The sequence below is a fragment of the Lagopus muta genome, chromosome 14, assembly GCF_023343835.1.
Source record: "Lagopus muta isolate bLagMut1 chromosome 14, bLagMut1 primary, whole genome shotgun sequence".
In the NCBI taxonomy this organism is placed as follows: domain Eukaryota; kingdom Metazoa; phylum Chordata; class Aves; order Galliformes; family Phasianidae; genus Lagopus; species Lagopus muta.
In genome coordinates, this window is record NC_064446.1 from 8124391 (window position 1) to 8141493 (window position 17103).

A 17103-nucleotide genomic window follows, 5' to 3' on the forward strand; every position below is an offset into this window, starting at 1 on the left:
CCGCATTCCAGGCCCTGTAGCAGAGACAGGGAGGGTGGGAGCTGCATCCCCCCCACCAGGTCCCACCACTGCCTCCTGCCTGCACAGGGCCCTGCAGCACGGCCCTTCTGCGCAGCGCTGCAATTAGCCTCGGTGACCCCTGAAATCCTCAGCCTCGCTAAGCAGCCATGCATTAAATCCCAGATCCAAGAGTGGAAATAGACTTCGTAAAAGGCTTATGGCCCTATTTATTACATTTTACACATGATGGAGTCCGACAGCACAGCGGCAGCACTGTGGTTGGCGCTGGCTCAGCCCGCACACTGCGACAGACGGACAGACGGACCGGGAGCGGGCAGCCGAGTCCTGGCGGGTGTCTGCTCCTGGCTGGCATTGAGTTGCCAGCTGAGTGCTCCAGCAGACGTGGGCAGGCAGGGATATCGATCTAGATGAAAGCTAACACTGCTCTCAGGGATGGGTAACCGTATCTGCCACACATTTGTATTCTTCAGAGCAGGGCACGATGGTTTCAGCCATCTGCCAAAGCAGCTCCGGGATCCTGGGGACGCTTCGGGCCCTCTGCCTGGCTGTATGCTGCATGTGCAGCCTCTACCTCCTCTATCTCACCTTCATGTTATCAGGGCCCAGTGCAGCACGTAGACAAAGAGTTCACCACCACTGAGGGCGATGGGGTCTTGTGTGAATCGAGATGCAGCAGCAGGTCCCAAAGCCACATCTACCACTCATATCCTGTCCCTGCATGTGGCCCTCTCAAGTCCCAGTGGTGATGTCTGACGGACCACTCTGCCATGTGCCACGCAGTCAGACCCTGGGTGCCACCAGGCACAGGGAAGGCCACCAGCAGGACCCAACGAGGACAGACCTGACAAGGGGAAATGGGCTTCTAAGAGGTGTTTTGGCTTGGCATTCCAAAGGAGCAGATCACACGTCTTTCATTAAACAAGCTCAGGGCTTTGATGTGTGCAGTGCCCCAGTCACCTAAGGACAGAAGGACCTTTGCTCTTCTTCCCTTCCCTTCCTGCTGCCCAGCCCCACGTTCTTGTTTGGTGGCTCTGCTCCAGCAGCCTGAGTTACCACCCCTAGTGCCAGTCCCCTTCACGGCACAGGACTGCAGGTTTTGCCTGCAGCTGTAAGTTTTGTTCTGTGCGGTTCTCAATCTGGCTCTTTCCTCCAAGGGAAGCAAACAAACAGCATGTTTGGGCATAGATGGGTTCCCACCTCAAAAGGCAGAGAGACATCTAGAGAAAAATCTGCTGCTTGGATCCAGCAGGCTGCCTGCTTCCCCCCCACCTCATGAGCTCTGCAGTGCCCGTGAAGCTGTGAGCCGTGGCCAGGGAACATGGAGGTCAGTGCGAGGGGTCTGAGGTCCCCCCAGCACTCCTCCACAAAGGTCCCAGCCCCTCACTGCGCTCTCAGGCTAATCCTCCCACAACAGCGGCAGCTATATTTAGGTATCTAAATGAGACAGAGTGGCTGTTTCCAAAAAGAGTTAGTTTGGGTTACATAAATACAGAGGGAAACTTAAAAGGACCTTAGACTGCCATAAGCGAGCAGCAGAGCCAGGAACAGTCTCCACTCTCTTGTGACTTGCCTTCACTTTCTGCCGGATTTGGGGCTGTGCTCCCCAGTATTGACAGGCAGGCTAGCACACGGCACAGGGACACACAGCTCCAGTAGCAACATGGGGGAAGTGCCTGGGATGAGGGGAACCCCCTGCCCCAGGACAGGGCCCTGACTGCCATGTTACCAAGTGGCACCTCACTGTGTCCTGAAGAGCACCTTGCCATATCCTTGACCATCTCAGCATGCAGCACTTCACCATGCCCCAGGTGGCACCTCGCCATGCCAGCACAGCTGCTCAGCCCCAGTCCTGCAACAGGTCCCCAGGGCAAGAAGCCATCCTCCTGGGCAGCACAGGAGGAGCAAACAGCACAGAGGAGGCACCCTGAGCACTGCAGGTGGAGCAGCAAACAAACCCAGCAGCTCCAGACCTCCTTGTCTGTGCTTGCCCAAACAGCTCCCCACGACCTCCCACCCCTCTCGGCTGCTGGCTTCCTTCCTCTTGCATTGACTTCCATAATCTAAAGCCTCTGCCGGGCGAGGAGGAGACGCACGTGCACGAGCGTGTCCCACACACCCACTGCTTCTCATTCCAACCCATGGGGGTAAAGGGTGGGGGCTCCTGGGGTCCGTGTGCTGCATTCACATGAAGGGCAGCCTCCACGCCAGCGCTGTTTGGTAGCACGCACAGCAGGAGGCTTTGCACCAAGCGCTTTCATTTTCAAAATAAACGTATAGACATACATATTCCTTCCAAAAAGGACATGACAGCAAAGAAAGAAAAAAAAACCACAACAGCTCTAACACTGAGAAAACCACGGAGTTTTCATAAGGCCTGAGTTCTGTTATCTGAGTAATAGGTTTTAGAACCCAAAAAATTATGTGCCGGTCTCTTGGTGAGGCCCAAATATACAGAGAAACTTCCTCTTCATGAAACGCAATTGCAATTTTTTCTTTTCATTATTAGCATGGTTAGGTCGTGACAATCTGTGTGCATGCTTACTCACAGGGATATGTGCTGCTGGCTGCTTTAAAGCTTCAGCTCCAGCTCTGCAGAGCCCTGGGGCTCACGCTGCTCCAGGGAAGGTTTAAAATCCTGCTGGCCCCACGGTGCTGACCGTGTCCATGAGCTGAACACCGCTCCTGGGCAGGCTGCAGGGATGAGGCAGAGAAGCAGCTAAGCACTGCGGTTTAAAGAGAGCTGGCAGCAAGGCAAAATTTAATTAGCTTCCAGTGAAGGGCCATGAAAGTCGCAAACATTTGCACTGAGGTTGTGAGAATCCTGGTAAAGCAGGGCACATGGACTGCAGCTGGAACAAAGTTCACCATGGATGCCAGGTGGGCAACCTCTGCAGGAAGGGAAGAGCACAGCCAGCTGTGCCTGCACAAATCACTGTCTCGCTCTGCCTCCAGCACCCAGTGCTGAGGTCAGGCAAAGAATCACTCCATGGGGATCCCAGGTGGGCTCTCTGCGTGCGGCCTGCAGCACTCACTCTTATCATAGCACAGGGACAGAGGAGCATGTGCTCTGCATGGAGAACGTGTGAGGAGAAGCAGGACCATGGCAGCAGCATCCTGTTTGATGCACAGGGGCGGTGAAACCACTGCCCACATGGCAGTCATGTGAGGGTTATGCTTCACACCTGTGGCTTGCTGCTGTCACCCAAGTGTGCATCTGATCACCACTGCAGCTGCAGCCAGGGCTGCTCCCTGCCCTGACTTGGCCCCTGTGCACACACGGGGTCACAGCAGGCTCCTGCTGCAGCACTTCCTGACACACCTCACAGCCACACTTGCATTTTCTTGAGAAGAAACAACATACCTTGCTCCCACTGACATAGCTGGGCTAAAAGCAAAGTGAAGACTCAGCAAGCAGGCTGCAGGCTGAGCACCACTGAGCATGCTGCCTGTGCTCTGCACTACTGCCTGCATCCTGAGTGTGCTCAAGTGCTGCTCTAGCTGTGGGGATGCCACAGGACGGCCAGATCCCCAGCTGTCACTTGCAGGAGGTGAAACACAAAGCCCCATCCGGGCAGAAGAAACGAGCTGCGTGGCAGCCAGGCTCCCCGCTGGCTGTGCCCCCCACCCCCCAGCACACACTGTGCAGCTGCCTCAGACCTCCCTCCCACCCCGTGCCAGAATGCTCTGTTCTCTCCCCTCCATCTCCCCCTGCCACAGGATTTCCTCGCTCTTGATGTGCGCAAAAATTAGGAAATGAGGACTCCTCAGGGACTGGGTGGGGGAAGCAGATTTTGGCCGGTGAGGGGCAGGGAGGGAGGAAGGGGGGGGGGAAGGATGACACCTCCCACCCTCACCCCATCTGCCTGGGCCCCGCGTGCTCACACAGCCCTCCTGAACAATGGTCAGGAAGCAAAGCGACAGCAGCAAGGAACTTTCTGCAAGCCGGGAACAGAGGTGCCTGCCGAGCAGCGCTGGCTCAGCAGAAGGGGCTGCCTCAGCCCTGTCGCTGCAGGCGGCCAGCTCACGGCGCAGAAGCAGCACAGAGGAAGAATTTAGAAAATGCATCGCAGTAAAGATACCGCTGCTCTGCAATCGTATTCACTGCAAGAGCTCCAGGCACTCATTTCATCCTCAGCCACCTCAGCACAAAAACATCCCTGTCAAGCATGTGCCGCTGCGCGCCATGGGAACACAGAAGTGTCACATCAGCCCTCGAGGCCACCGGTGTCTTTCCCACCGCAGCCCTCAGCCCAGGGACTGTCCTCTGGTCTCTGCTGGAGGGGAAGCGCTGTGCGGCCCCTCACCAGCTGACAGCTGCAGAAGGAGGGGATGTAGGAAGCTCTGTGCCGCTTCAGCCACGTCTTTGCAGCGCTCCCACGGCGCTCTGTGCACAGCAGCATCCTACCTGCAGAGCTGCTCTGTCCACAGGGCACTGGGGAGGTGCCCAGCACCCAGCGCCTGCGGCTTTGTCTCAGGACAGCGGGGAAGTGAGATAAGCAAAGCATTTTCCCTAAGCCCCAGACATCTGCCCAGGAGCCAGGAGTGATCAAAGGTTAAGTCTGGCTACTGGGGGCTTTGCATACAGCCGCTGAGCTGCCAGTCTTGCATCCCCACCAGCCAATACACAAGACACTGCATTGGGAACCACTGGGGCTTTTCAGCTCTTACATGGCCAAAGCAGAGCTTTCTAGCTTTTATTTTTCCTTTTCTTAGTTCTGCCATAATCACGTTCAATGCAACAATCTGCAGCTCAGAGCTGCACGCTGCCTTTGTCACAGAGCCACATGAGGACAGCTCTGCTGGCATTGCAAGCACTGCCAGATCCATGCAAAGTCCGTGGCGTTTCTTGGAAGCTCCCATTACACGCATATATAAAAAAAGCCAATAAATAAATAATAATTAGTGCGATTCCATGGCCGGAACTCAGGAAAAGTGCTGAAGAGCAGAACTGCTGAGTGATAAGTGAAGGAGAACACATCGGCCAGACCATTACCTGGGTGGCACAGCAGCGTGGCTGCCTCCAAAGTAGGTCAGCTCACCCCACCTGACCATCTGCGCCATTAACTTCAACCTTTAGTCTTTGGCTCGTGACAACCACGATCAGCACCCGCATCCCCTTGCACATGGTGCAAGCAGCAGGGCATCCCCTTGCCTGCGTTCACCCGCTCTTGGGGTGCAGGTGAGGGATGCCCCAGCCCATCTCTCCATGCAGGCAGCGTGCAAAATTCCTCCTCTGCTAAATCGCTTCCGTTCCACCAAGCCATCACGAGAAATGAAAGCCTGCAAGGGGTTGCCATGGAGCGGGGCTCAGCCGTGAAGCGGGGGCCGAAGCGGATTCCTCTGACAAATGCAGGCTCCTTGCCCCACCTCAGGGAAAGCCCCGAGCAGCACAATTTTCACAGGTGCCCATGTCCCTGGCCCTGCACACAGCAGAGAGGGGGTCTTGGGGGAGGAAGGGCATCCGTGGCCCCAGGACATTTTTCATTCTCAATTGACAGCATTTAAGTGTGGGAGCAAGCAGAGTTTCTAACTACAAAGAGGCTTTTGACATTGGAAAGGTTAATGTGGGAGAGAAATCAGTCTCTTTCACAAAGCACCCTTTGCTAGAGGCACGAGGTTAAGACCTTAATTATTCACCTGTTGGAGAGGTGCCTTTCCATTACAGCATGGGAGCAGGGAGGGATGTGCAGGAAGGTGGAGGGAAGGGTCCTGCTGGGGCCCAAAGCCAGGACTGAGAGCAGTCAGGCTGAACACAGCCCTCCAGAGGGCCAGCCCTCCTCTCCCTGCTCCCGCTGCACTCTCCATCTCCTCCATATCTGAAGCTGCAGTGCACATAGCTGTGGGCATCCTGCCTTGTAAGCAAACCAATGCTGACGGCCTCATCCACACACATCTGTGCCACAGCCCAGCAGCACCCAGCAAGGTGAGAGCATCACCAGCATGGGCTGCACGACCTGAGCTGCAAGGGCAGCTTTGCCAGAGCTTGGGGCTGCCTCCACTACCCAGAGCTCAACACACGCACAAAGCGCAACATCGGCCTGCTCAGCAAGGACTGTCAGAAATTAGGGACACACATTCGTTTCATTACCAGCAATACTGATCCACCTGATGCTCAGCCGAGGCCTTCAGTGCTCTCCCTGCACTCATCAATGGATTAAGCTGTTAGTGGGAGGCTGAGAAGTTAATGAGGAATATAGCATTGCAGCTCACATGATCTTTTAGCATCCCTCCCAGCAGCAGCCTGTTGTTACCGTTTTTCACTGCTGCACTTCACTGGGGGGTTTTAAATAAATTGAAGCCATAGAAGCACAGTGCTCCTGCTTTTTGCAGGAATGCTGAGGCCCATGCTCCCTGCAGAGCCACAGGGATGCCACTTTCCAGCACCTGCTGCCACCTTCCATTGCCTGCTGCAGCAGGGTTGCACAAAATGGATCAAATGGGCCCATTCTGAGTTACTGCAGAACAAAATCACTTTTTCGTTGCTGTTAGAAAGGAAAGGGGACAGCAGGAGAAAGGCCTGTATGGAGTGAGAAACCCTGATTTTTTTCTCTGTAGCAATGCAGGCTGCAGGTGAATCATCGCTGTCCTCAATATGTAAATAGAGGTTCGCAGGCAACCTCAGCACAAGCCCATATAATGAAGGGACGGATGCAAATACCCACGTTAAACCTTCACTGTGCATCTCCCGAGGGTTCCTCTGTCACAGAGCGCTGATCTCCAACACTGAGCCACTCCTCACCCAAAACCCACTGTGAAGGAGGGAGTGGGGAGAGGCAGCGGGGGAAGAGTCAGAGTTCCTCAAGATTTCCACAGAGGAAACGGGTAATATTCATGATCTCATGGCCTCCTGACATCGTAGCCACTTAGGATAATCTGATTCCATGCTCAAGCACCGGGGACTGTGCAGAAGCAGCTTTCGGGCTTCAATGAGCAGCCAGCACCCAGTTGTAAGCAGGGCTGTACAGTAGTAGTGGGGAGGGACGTCAGCGGCGAGCGCGGGGCCCGCCTCTGGCTCCAGCTCTGGAGAAAGCATGTGACAGCAGCAGGAGCTGCCACTGCAGTTTCATCAGGGGTGAAGGTACACGAACAGCACACACTTACAACTTAGTCCTTCCTTAAGCAAATGTATGCAAATCATCCCCGGGGGGGGGGCTTTATTTTTTATTTTTTTTTCTTCTCTCTCTTTTTCTTTCCTTCTGTTTTCACACCAGGCTTTAACCCTTCTACGCACTTAGGGCACAGAGGGAAAATGCAATATCTGTTCCAGCGCGGGCTGCACGTCGCTGCCCGGACCTGCGGCAGTCGGTGCGGATCCGTTTGCCACCCGTAACATTATATGGCTGGCAGACGTCAGACCAGCACTGACCCCATGTGCACGCACGGCGCTCCCTCCAGCATCACGATGCACATAGAGGAGAGGGAGGGAAAAAGAGGGCACAAGCGCAGCAGTCTTATTTCACGAGATGCCATAAAAATGGTCTTATTTCATCACAGGCCATTTCACGGTCCCAAATTCTGCAGGGGATGCTCACAACATGGTGGTTTTGCACCAGAGAAGGATGACAATCATCAGGATTTCTTTTTTCCCTGAACAGTCCCTTTTTGGGAAAAAAAAAAGATTCCTAGATTGAGACGTCAAATGCTGACCAGAAAAGCAAAACGGAGCAGCCCTTCAGATGCGTGCTGCAATTACACGAGCTCTGTGCTCAGAGCTAAAGCCACTGAGAGCACACAGCGCACTGCTGCGAAGCAGAGCCAGGAACTTTCACCTGCCTTGAGAGCAGCTGTGCTGCTGGGAGCCGCAGCAGCACTTTGGGGGACAACAACCCCCAAACCTGCCTCCTTCCTTCAGCCAAGCATTCCCCCCAACAATGATAAATCAATCCGAATTAGAGAAAGCGAACTGCTTACAAAACCTCCTCGGCCCACCTCTCACCCTCCCTGACCCTTCTGCTGTAAGCAGCCTGTCATCAGCTCTTCGTTAAGAGCCGGAGCTGCCACCCGCTGCTCTGCCCCCAGCAAAGCGCCCGCGTCCCGTGCCAGGCAGGAGCATGCGGGGCAGGCACTGGGACCACATCCATCTAGCTGGTGGCAAGACCTGCCTGGTTCTGTCTGGCACACACACCAGGGGCAAATCTGATTTACCAAGTCCTGAGAGCTTGTTTGTTTGGAACCCAAACAGCAGGATTAGTCCCCGTGTGTCCCGTTCTCCCCCCACGCGCGCGCACACACACACACCCGACATATTCCTGCTGTGTGCAATCCCAAAGCTAACTGGTAAGAGAGCACGGGTTGGGATGAATCTGCTCACTTCACAATCGAAGCTATTTTGTAATCTGGGGTTATGAAAGTGAAGGGCTGGAGGGATGATATATAACTACAGAAAACTCTTCCCACTTGCACCGGCCTCAGCAATCCGGCTGTGAAATGCGCGGAGGTGCTCCAGATCGGCCACGGCTCTCGCTGCCGCCCGGATTATCGTATAGTGCCTCTCTTCCAGCCCCCAAAATGGAAAAGCATGCGAGCCCTATAGCGAGCACAGCTCGCTCTCGTGATTGTGCGGGAGCTGCCAAGGAGCCTTAATCTGATTTTAATACCCGGCTCCGTGCAGGAGGGAGCCGATCCAGATTTTGGAGCAGCCGGTTCGCAGCACGAAGCCCCTTCTCCCAGCCTCCCCATCCCCAGATCCCAGCCCGTATGCGTGCAACTGACGCTCGGCATGACTCATCCCGCAGCCCGGCTCTTATCGCCCCCACCGCGCAGCCCCCCGCCGCCCCCCCGGCGTTCCCCGCCGCCCCTCTCCCGCGGCCGGAGGGGCTGCAGCGCCGGCTTCCCGCTCGCCCCACGCGCACGGGGAGGGGGGGGGCCGGGAGTCCACGTGCGAGTGGTGCTGAAAGCGGGGGCCGGAGCCGCTGCGGCGCGGTGCGGCGCTGCCCCGCAGACCCCCTCCCCTAAAATCGCTCCCGCGCAGCCGGCGGTGCAGCCGCGGGTTCCCCTTGGGGCTCGCGCCGCTCCGCGGGGCTCCGCGTCGGCTCCTCCCGCACCGCACCGCACCGCCGCCCTCCCCACCTGGCTGTCAGCGAGGTAGTTGAAGACGAAGGAGGAGAGCGCCTCGTCGAGCAGGGTTCCGCAGTCCGGCCCCGGCTCCGCCATCTTCCACCTCCGGCTGGGGCTGAGGCGGCACCGAGCATGCAGCAGGCGCGGCGGCGAGGAGCCGGGCGGCCGGCGGGGCGGAGCCGGCAGCAGCCCCCGCCCGCCGGCTGCGGGAGCCCGGGGGGGCGGCGAAAGGGGGGGGACGGGCACCGCGCCGCCCCGCCGGGGGGACCCGCAGAGCTGCGGCCGCGCGTGGGGCAGCGCTGCGCCGGGAGGTTCTGAGCTGCGCCGCCCGCGGGGTGCGTCCTGGGGGGCTGCAGGAGAGCGGGGGGGTTCCGGGCGGGAGAGCTGCTCCGGGGGACAGAAAGTGGGAAGAGAGAGGCAGAAGGACTTCGGGCCGCCTTCCTCTCAGCAGTGTGCCTACAGCGAGCATCTCGATGTCACGTGTATCGTTTTCTGTCTCAGGTTTTGAGGCATATGCACGCTAAAAGCCCTGTTAGAAATAATTGATGACAGGATGAAAATCTCACGAATGTTCTATTTGCTTAGCCGTTGCAATTACACGGGAAGGAGCAGGGCTCCCTGCTGCAGCCTGAATTAGCTGCTGCCCAATGAGCCGAGTGGCAGCACCTGCAGCTCAAGGAGCTGCAGCCTCCAGTCCCATCAGAAGGCTTGGTGCCGGACATCTGTGTGTCCAGCTGCTGATGTGGGAAGGCCATGAGGTGGGGAGGCATGTGCTGTGTTCTGATGGCTGTGCTGAGGGTCCCTTCCCCCAGCAGCCAAGCCTTGCTGCCCATCAGCATTCTCTCCTTGCTCTTGTTCCAAAGGCTCTTTGCAGACCCTTCAGCAGCAGCAGCAGCTGCATTGGGTTTCCCTGTGCCCCGAGCTCTGCACCAACAGTGTCACAGGCAGCACGAGGTTGGTGAGAGCTGGGACGTGGGGTTCTGCTGCTGGGATGGAAGAAGTGAGAGAGAAGCTGCCAAAGCTCTTCCCCATGCAGTGCTGCTTTAGTACTGATTACTGTTAAGCAGCACTGCAACCCAAGGCACTTCTACGCTGCCTCACCGCAGTAAAACTTCCCTCCCCCAAGGGCTCCATGCCCCAGAGTGCTTCCTGCAGCCCACACCACCGCACATGGCAGGAGGGCAGGAAATGGCTCTGGGATACGGGTGGTTTCCTGCAGAGGAGGGCTGTGCTTCCAGGGTCCTGCAGTGTGGTCCCAGTGCCCCTCTGTATGCAGTACAGGGAGAGGTGAGCTGTCGGCAGCGGTGTTTGCCTCGCTGGGGGAGAAGCAGGGCTGCAGCGCATCACGCTGAATGTGGGCTTTCAAGCCGAATCTGTTGAATGACAAGTGAGGTTCTCCTTCGTGTATCTCGTGATTTCCTTTATGTGAGTTGCACTCAAATGGGAAGTAACCATCTATGAGAATCATTTGTAAAAGGCTTGAAACTCCAGCCCCCATAGCCCTGAGTTTCAAAAACACCTCTCCCAGCTGAGTATGCGAGCACCCAAGGAGCAGAGCAGAGCCAAACACAGCCCACACCGCCCAACTGCTCCTCTACACAGGGCTGCATTTGGCCGCAAGACTGGGCAGGGCCAGCTGGGGACAGGCCCTTGTGCCAGCAGGTGAGTGGAGGACAGCGCAGGTGGGACAATGGGGACACCTTGCAGAGAGGACGTGCTGCTGGCTGTGTCCCTGGGGTCCGACAGGATCCTGGGGACGAAGCACAGCTGCTGACGTGGTTGCGTGGTGGTGCTTGGATGCTCCCTCTGCTCCTGCCTGCTCTGGGCTTTCGCACAGCCCCGGTGCTTTTCTGTGCTGGTTGGTGCTTTTCCCCTGTAGAACGGAGAGCCCCAAGGAGGTGGTGAAGGAGGACAAGATGTCTCACTGCTTTGTTCTGCCTCCTCAGAAGTGATCAGGTGGGGATGGAGCGTGTCCTGCCTGTAGTGGTGTGAATAGGATGCAGTGCTCCCTTCTCTGGCTGCATGCAGAGCATCGTGCAGTTTCACTATCAATTGCTTGTGACTTCTCTCTCTAAATCAAAACCTGAGTTTTGCAAGCAGGAGGGCTGGCAGAGCTCAAGGCCCACTGGTTCTTGTAACTGAAGAGGTGTCAGCTACGGTTTGCAGCTCTCAGCTTTCTGCCAGGGAAGATAGGCCCTCCTCCAACTGCTCTCCTCCAGCCCCAGCCCTGAAGGAGCCAACGTCCCCAAGCAATGACACTTTCTGTCCCATGATATGGCCAAGCTGGTTTTTGCTCTCTCCACCTCTCATAATCTCAGGCACCAGAAATTTCCTGATTCTTCAAAGAGGGACAGGCAGCTGAGACCGTTGCAAGAGGAGGAGCCCCGCAGCCTCCCCACAACGGGGCTGAGCGTGCCGACCCCAACCCCGCTCCCACGCCAGCGTCTGCCCCGGGGATAACAGAGCCTAGGTAAAATATAACAAGAAGCTGCACATGCCCTTTGGGAGGGCGAGCCGTGTCATTAGGGCAGCGGTCGGGGGGAACGCGGGCTGAGTGCCCTCGGACTGCCAAAGGCCAACGCGGGACGCGGAGCGGAGCCAATGAGCGGCGCCAGGGCCGGAGCCACCCCGCGCCAGCGCCCGCCCTCGTGCTCGGGTTTCAGCCGCTGTGTTTGCGGATGGGGAGATGTTGTAAGGGCCGAACTGGGGTTCGTTGTTGTAAGATGTTGTAAGGGCTGAGTGGGGTCCTCCTGGTTACAGCACGGGGTTCCCCGGGAGCTCGCCAGCCCCACTCAATGTCGTGTTCTCCTTGTCACCTGCGTGGGTGATGGGCTGATGGTCGGACTAGATGGTCGTGTTTTTTTCAACCTTAATGATTCTATGATACGTTAAATGAGGCACCGTGGGACTGTCCCCAGGGCTCCCAGCTGTGCTGCTCCATGTGGCACTGAGCATCTCTGCTGGGCTCCTCTCCTTGGGATCCATTGCTCTTCCACCAAAGCAATGCTGCACTGTGACACAAAGCCCCATGTGGAATGGACATCACAGCTGCCCCAGGGCTCGGCGTGCTGCAGCTCTTAGCCCACAGCAGAGGCAGGGATGGAGCTGCTCCAGCATAGGCTCTGCTGGTCCAGCCTGCTTTTGCAGCCTGCTCATCTCCAAAGCTGCTTCCCTGAACATGCTGAAGTCAGGCTGTTATTGCAGAGGAAACCTGTGGAGAGAGACACGTGGGGTTTGAGGATTAGCTGCTGAAACAGATGGGAATTTCCCAGAGCAAGGAGCTGAGGAGGGTGGGGAGGTCTCCAATGCAATGGGGCTGCTGCTGGCTGCGTGGGCTGTACGAGGACCCCGGGATGCCCACTGTCTCCCCACAGTGCTGCTGCTGACTCACGTCCCTGCGGGGAGCGGCACACGGCAGCTGTGCACCCAGTCCCTGCGCTGCACACCAGAGCTGAGCACGGGCACGGTGCAGGGTTGGCAGCCTGTCCTGTTTGGGGACAGTGTCTCCATGGGGTCCCAGAAGCCCTCTATCGCAGAGAGGCTGCTCCTTGCACACAGCTTTGTGCCCCGACGCTGCCTGGGCTGGGCACCGCGGTGCGCCTCCTACGAGCAGCTCGTGCAGCGCTGGCACTGGGAGGCTGTGTGCCTGCAGGGCCCAACGGGAGCTGTGCCGTATGCTCCGTGTTCCTCCTGCTTACGCTCTCACTCCAGCTCTCGCACTGCGCTTATAGCATGTGTCATATCCCATTGATGTCACCCGCTGTCCCCCGCCTCGTCCCTGTCTGCAGTGCTGCCTGTGCCGGTGGCTGCAATACCGGCACCCTGGGGTTCTGCATCCCTCTGGGTTGGTCCCAGGGCGTGGGCAATGCCAGCTGGGGGCTGAGCCCTGCAGCCAGGCCTGAACACTGCAGGCAGCAGTTCTGCACATAGCAACAGAGAGAATGCAGCACGATCACAGCTTACGCTCCTTCCTGCCACTTGGAAGTGTCTAGAGAGCTGAAAAAGCTGCAAGATGTTCTTGCTGCCATCCTTCTCCCTGTTAGCTTCTCCATGTGCTGGCTGTGTTTTGAGCACCCTTTCTGGGAGGGCACAGCTCTTTCTCAGACCAATGGATACCGATTTGGCGTGGTGAGGGCTGCAGCCATCCCGCAGCATGCTGCCTGCCGCACAGGGCTGGCTGACTCATCGCCATGCAGCATGCAATTACAAAAGCAAGTGCAGGCCCCAACTGCTTTGCACAGGTATCTGTGTCAGCCAGGGCTATTTCCATCTCTCCGTGCATTCTCGGCTCCTTAGGAGGGGAAGGAACACAGCCACGCAGCTCACCTGTCCTACAAAGGGCTGGGCATAATATTCCCATGAGCAGAGAACCAGAAGGGGAATTACATCCGAACACACCGAGTGACACAAGGGGAGAAGGAGGCAGCGGGGTGCATTGCCCACACATCTCACATCCTTACAGGTGTGCACGCAGACCAAACAGAGGTGTGGAGGTGCACCATGGTGCAGAGCACCATTGCCATGAACTAAGAGGTTCCTGGCCGGGATCCAAGTGAGGGCTGCAGCCCTCCATCTGCAAGCACCATTTGCTACAGGGGTTTAGCAACCGGGGCTGTCACAACTGCAGCAGCTGCAGAATCCTTGGCCATGAGTGGGGGCAGCTCTGCCATTGCATCACTGCTTTGTGCAGTGTAGCACTGGGGAGGGAATGCCCGACTGCAGTGTGAGGCAGCGTGTGCTGAGCAAAGCAGTGCCCAATTCTGTTCTCATACAAGTGCACTTCTTGTGTATGCTCGCTATTTTCTAACTATTTGGTAATGTTCATTTCATTTACTGCATGCATAAATGAGCAAATATGACATATACAAATGTTGGGAAGTAATTTAGTTTGTTAAGCTTCTTCATTAAAAGAATTCTGTATTATTAAAATATCTACATTGTCATGGGCTGGTATCCCATTAGCAATCGTAATAAGAAATGTTGTTTATCCATTCACAACCAGATCTCCAGGGCATGCATTTGGCAGCATGCGTTGAGTCAGTGGTGGCAACTGGTGGCATAAGCCTGGTCACAGGACAGCATTTCCCACCCTGACCAGGCCAAAATCTTCACCTCCAGGTTGTCCCTGGAGACCTGCTCTCTCCTCTAGTCTTGCTGACCCTGTCCTGTGAATGGCATTGTCTCCCCAGGCCCAGCCCTGTGTTGGCTGCACATCAGGGCTGTAGGGGAGCGCAGCTGGCTCCCATGTCCACGTCTCCACATGTGCCTATGTCACGTATCACAGGTCCCACGTCCCCATGTCCCCACACCACCGCTGCATTCCCTGCCCTGGGTGCCCACTGCTCCCTTGGCAGGGCCGTGCAGGGACAGGAGTCACTCCAAGGCTCTTTTCAAGCTCTGTTTCTCCCCGGATTTCCCAGACCAGCTTCATTTGCAGGGGAGAGCCCTGTGATCAGCCACATTTGAATGCTGCTTCTCCCAGGCAGAACGCAGCCGCGTCTGGGACAAAACAAAACCGGCATTCATGAGCGGTCATTTAAATTCCCAGCAGCTGTTCCGTGCCCGCGCTCCCACTGCTCACAGACACATGCGTGGGCTGTGCCCTGGGCAGCAGACAAGCAGGTCTATGGGTGAGCCCACCGGCAGCAGCGGCCCTGGGGATGACTTTGGATTTGGTGTGCTTGGCTCTGGTGATGCAGCCATATGGGCAGGAGCAGAGAGCGGAGAGAAGAGTGATGGCCTGCCCAAGGGGTGCTGGTGCTGCTCCACACCATTCATCCTGCAGCCTGGAGCCCTCCTGCAGGGTGCCTGGAGTGCTGTCAGAAATACAAGCAGCTGCACCCCTTACAGGATGCAGGGATCCAGCAATTACCTATATAGCATCACCTTGGGTTTGGTGGCTGGCACCCAGCTCCCAGCAGCTTAAACACAAAGCTGGGCATGGCACGTGTCTTACTGAGTATAGACAATTTCTCCTCTCCCAGCTGCTTGTTTCCAGGTTCAACATATCCCACTGAGGCTGGAGGCTAGCACTGCAGCTATCCGAAAAACAAATTGGACCCCATTTATTCCATTTATTTTTCTTTCCTTCTCTCATTCGCATGTCCAAACACCCAAAAACAAAGCAGTCAGTGCAAGCTGCAAATAGATCTCATGTACCCTGGGATATAAACCAGGGGAACAACTCCTGTTCCACTGCTCCCATTCAGTGCAGCACAGCACCTGTAGGTCCCTTTGTTGGGATGGGGGAGCAGAAGAGACCCTGAGCACTCCCCAGGCTTATTTGGGGATCCCTCTGGGCAGGCACTGAGGTGAGGGCAGAACGTGGCTAGCCCTGAGCTATTCATATCGCATCCCATCTGGAGACAGAAATCTGCCTGCTGGCTTTACAATTAAAATTGAAATGATTTGATTATGGGGCTTCATTAGCAAAAACAAACAGCAGGCAGCTTTCCTCTCCCCGCCCTTCACCCATCCCTCCCTCCCCGGGGTGTGTTTAGGTGAATTCCAGCCGGGATGCTCAGCACACAAAGGGAGTTTTTGTCAGCAGCGTGCACCTATGGTTGGGAGCTGCTTGAAGGTACAGAACCTGGGGGTTTGGGGTGCTTTTACAGTCCTTGCTACCACTGTGACAACTGTGAGTGGCCACCCACAAGTGCAGCAGGAGCCCTTGAGATATGGGTTTAGGCCATTTGCCACTGTGGGCAGCTGTCACCAAACCCAGCAGCCTGTGCCCTGCACACACATACCCCCTGCCACGCACACTGCCTTCACCTCAGGTGCCCTCAGGAAAGCCCCGAGGAGCGCAGCACACCCGCCAGCAGGGTCACCTTGGGGAAGGGACAGCCTGCAGGGCTCTGCCTTGGGCCGCTGCCAGGGGAGGAGGTACAGGCAGGGAGAGAAAGGTGCATTGCTCCAGGAGCGCCATCCTGGGCTGTGTGCTGCAGGGACACAGCAGGGATATGGGGAGCGGTGGGGGGGCACCCGGCTGTCCGTGAGGGGTAGCGGCAGTATGGGCTGCTCCAGCTGACTCATTTCACGTCAGGGGCAGGCTGACAGCACAGAGCCTCCCCCCACCCACGGCATTTGGCTGAGCTGCAGCACAAGGAGGTGGCAGGGGCAGCGTGGGCTATAGGGTTACAGCACAGGGTGAGCTACGGGGCACCACTCCATCATCCAGAGCCGGGCACGGGGCGCAGGGCTCCACAATGCCAGGCTGTACCCAGCCTTGCCCTGCTCTCCCCATGCCTCCTCCGCAGCACAGCAGAGCTAAGGACTGTGATGCTCTCTGCTCTGTTACTGTTGTGCCTGGGATAGGGCTGATCCTCTTCCCGTAGGAAGGAGGGCAGCAGAGTTGTCCCTGTGCCTGCGCAGCACCGGCAGCGTGCATGTCCTATCTAAACTCGCCTTCTGGACTAAATCTTTAACAAGATCAAGGGTTTAACTTTATCAGTGGCTGGAAGAACATGACACCTTTTCCCTGGGGCAAAGTATCTCTGTTGCCTGGCATTTCCTGCAGATCCCTGCACCCATCCCACGCCTGGCTCCCTCGGCATTTCCTGTCACAGAGGGGCACAGACTGCCCTCCTGCAGGAAGGAAAGAGCAGAGATCTGTGTCCTTTCGAGGGGACGTTTCCCCTGCTGGCAGCACAGTCCTCACCAGCCTTGCCAGCCCTCAGCTCAGGAGAGCTATCCTCAGCAGCTAGGCCCAGAGCAGGAGCACAGTGATTGATTATCTCTGTTAAGACTGCAAATGGTTTCTGAGCATGTTCAGGCGGCTCAAAAGCCATCGGTCCACCTTGGCGGTGGGGCAGTCCTGTGTTCCCTGCAGAGCATTGGCTGATGTTGCAGTGTGCAGCATCTCTCAGCATCCCCAGGGCCATCTGAAGAGGGGAACGGGGAAAAATGGGGTGTGCAGCCCCAACCCAGCCTCATGGCTGGGCTTCTGCATCCACAGCAGTGGAGCTCTGCTATGGGGCTGGGAAGAAGGGAAGGGTGCGCATTGTGGCTGTGCTGTGGAGCTGA

General features: G+C 56.9%; 1 protein-coding gene across 2 annotated transcripts in view; it reads right to left on the minus strand.

Moving 5' to 3' along the window:
* The window catches only part of PPARGC1B (PPARG coactivator 1 beta), a 39361-nt gene extending 30105 nt beyond the window's left edge, over positions 1–9256 (minus strand). Inside the window, exons 1-2 of one of the 2 annotated variants that reach the window (XM_048960352.1) lie at positions 9091–9199; positions 2568–2712 (exon numbers count right to left, since the gene is read on the minus strand). Coding sequence is in view for 1 of the 2 variants with exons in the window: in XM_048960351.1 (XP_048816308.1) it covers positions 9091–9174 (84 nt within the window). In the remaining variant the exon portion in view is untranslated. Of the gene's footprint in view, positions 1–2567; positions 2713–9090 lie in introns of both variants that reach the window. The other variant, XM_048960351.1, reaches the window with a different exon arrangement.
* Between the last annotated feature and the right edge of the window lie 7847 nt (positions 9257–17103).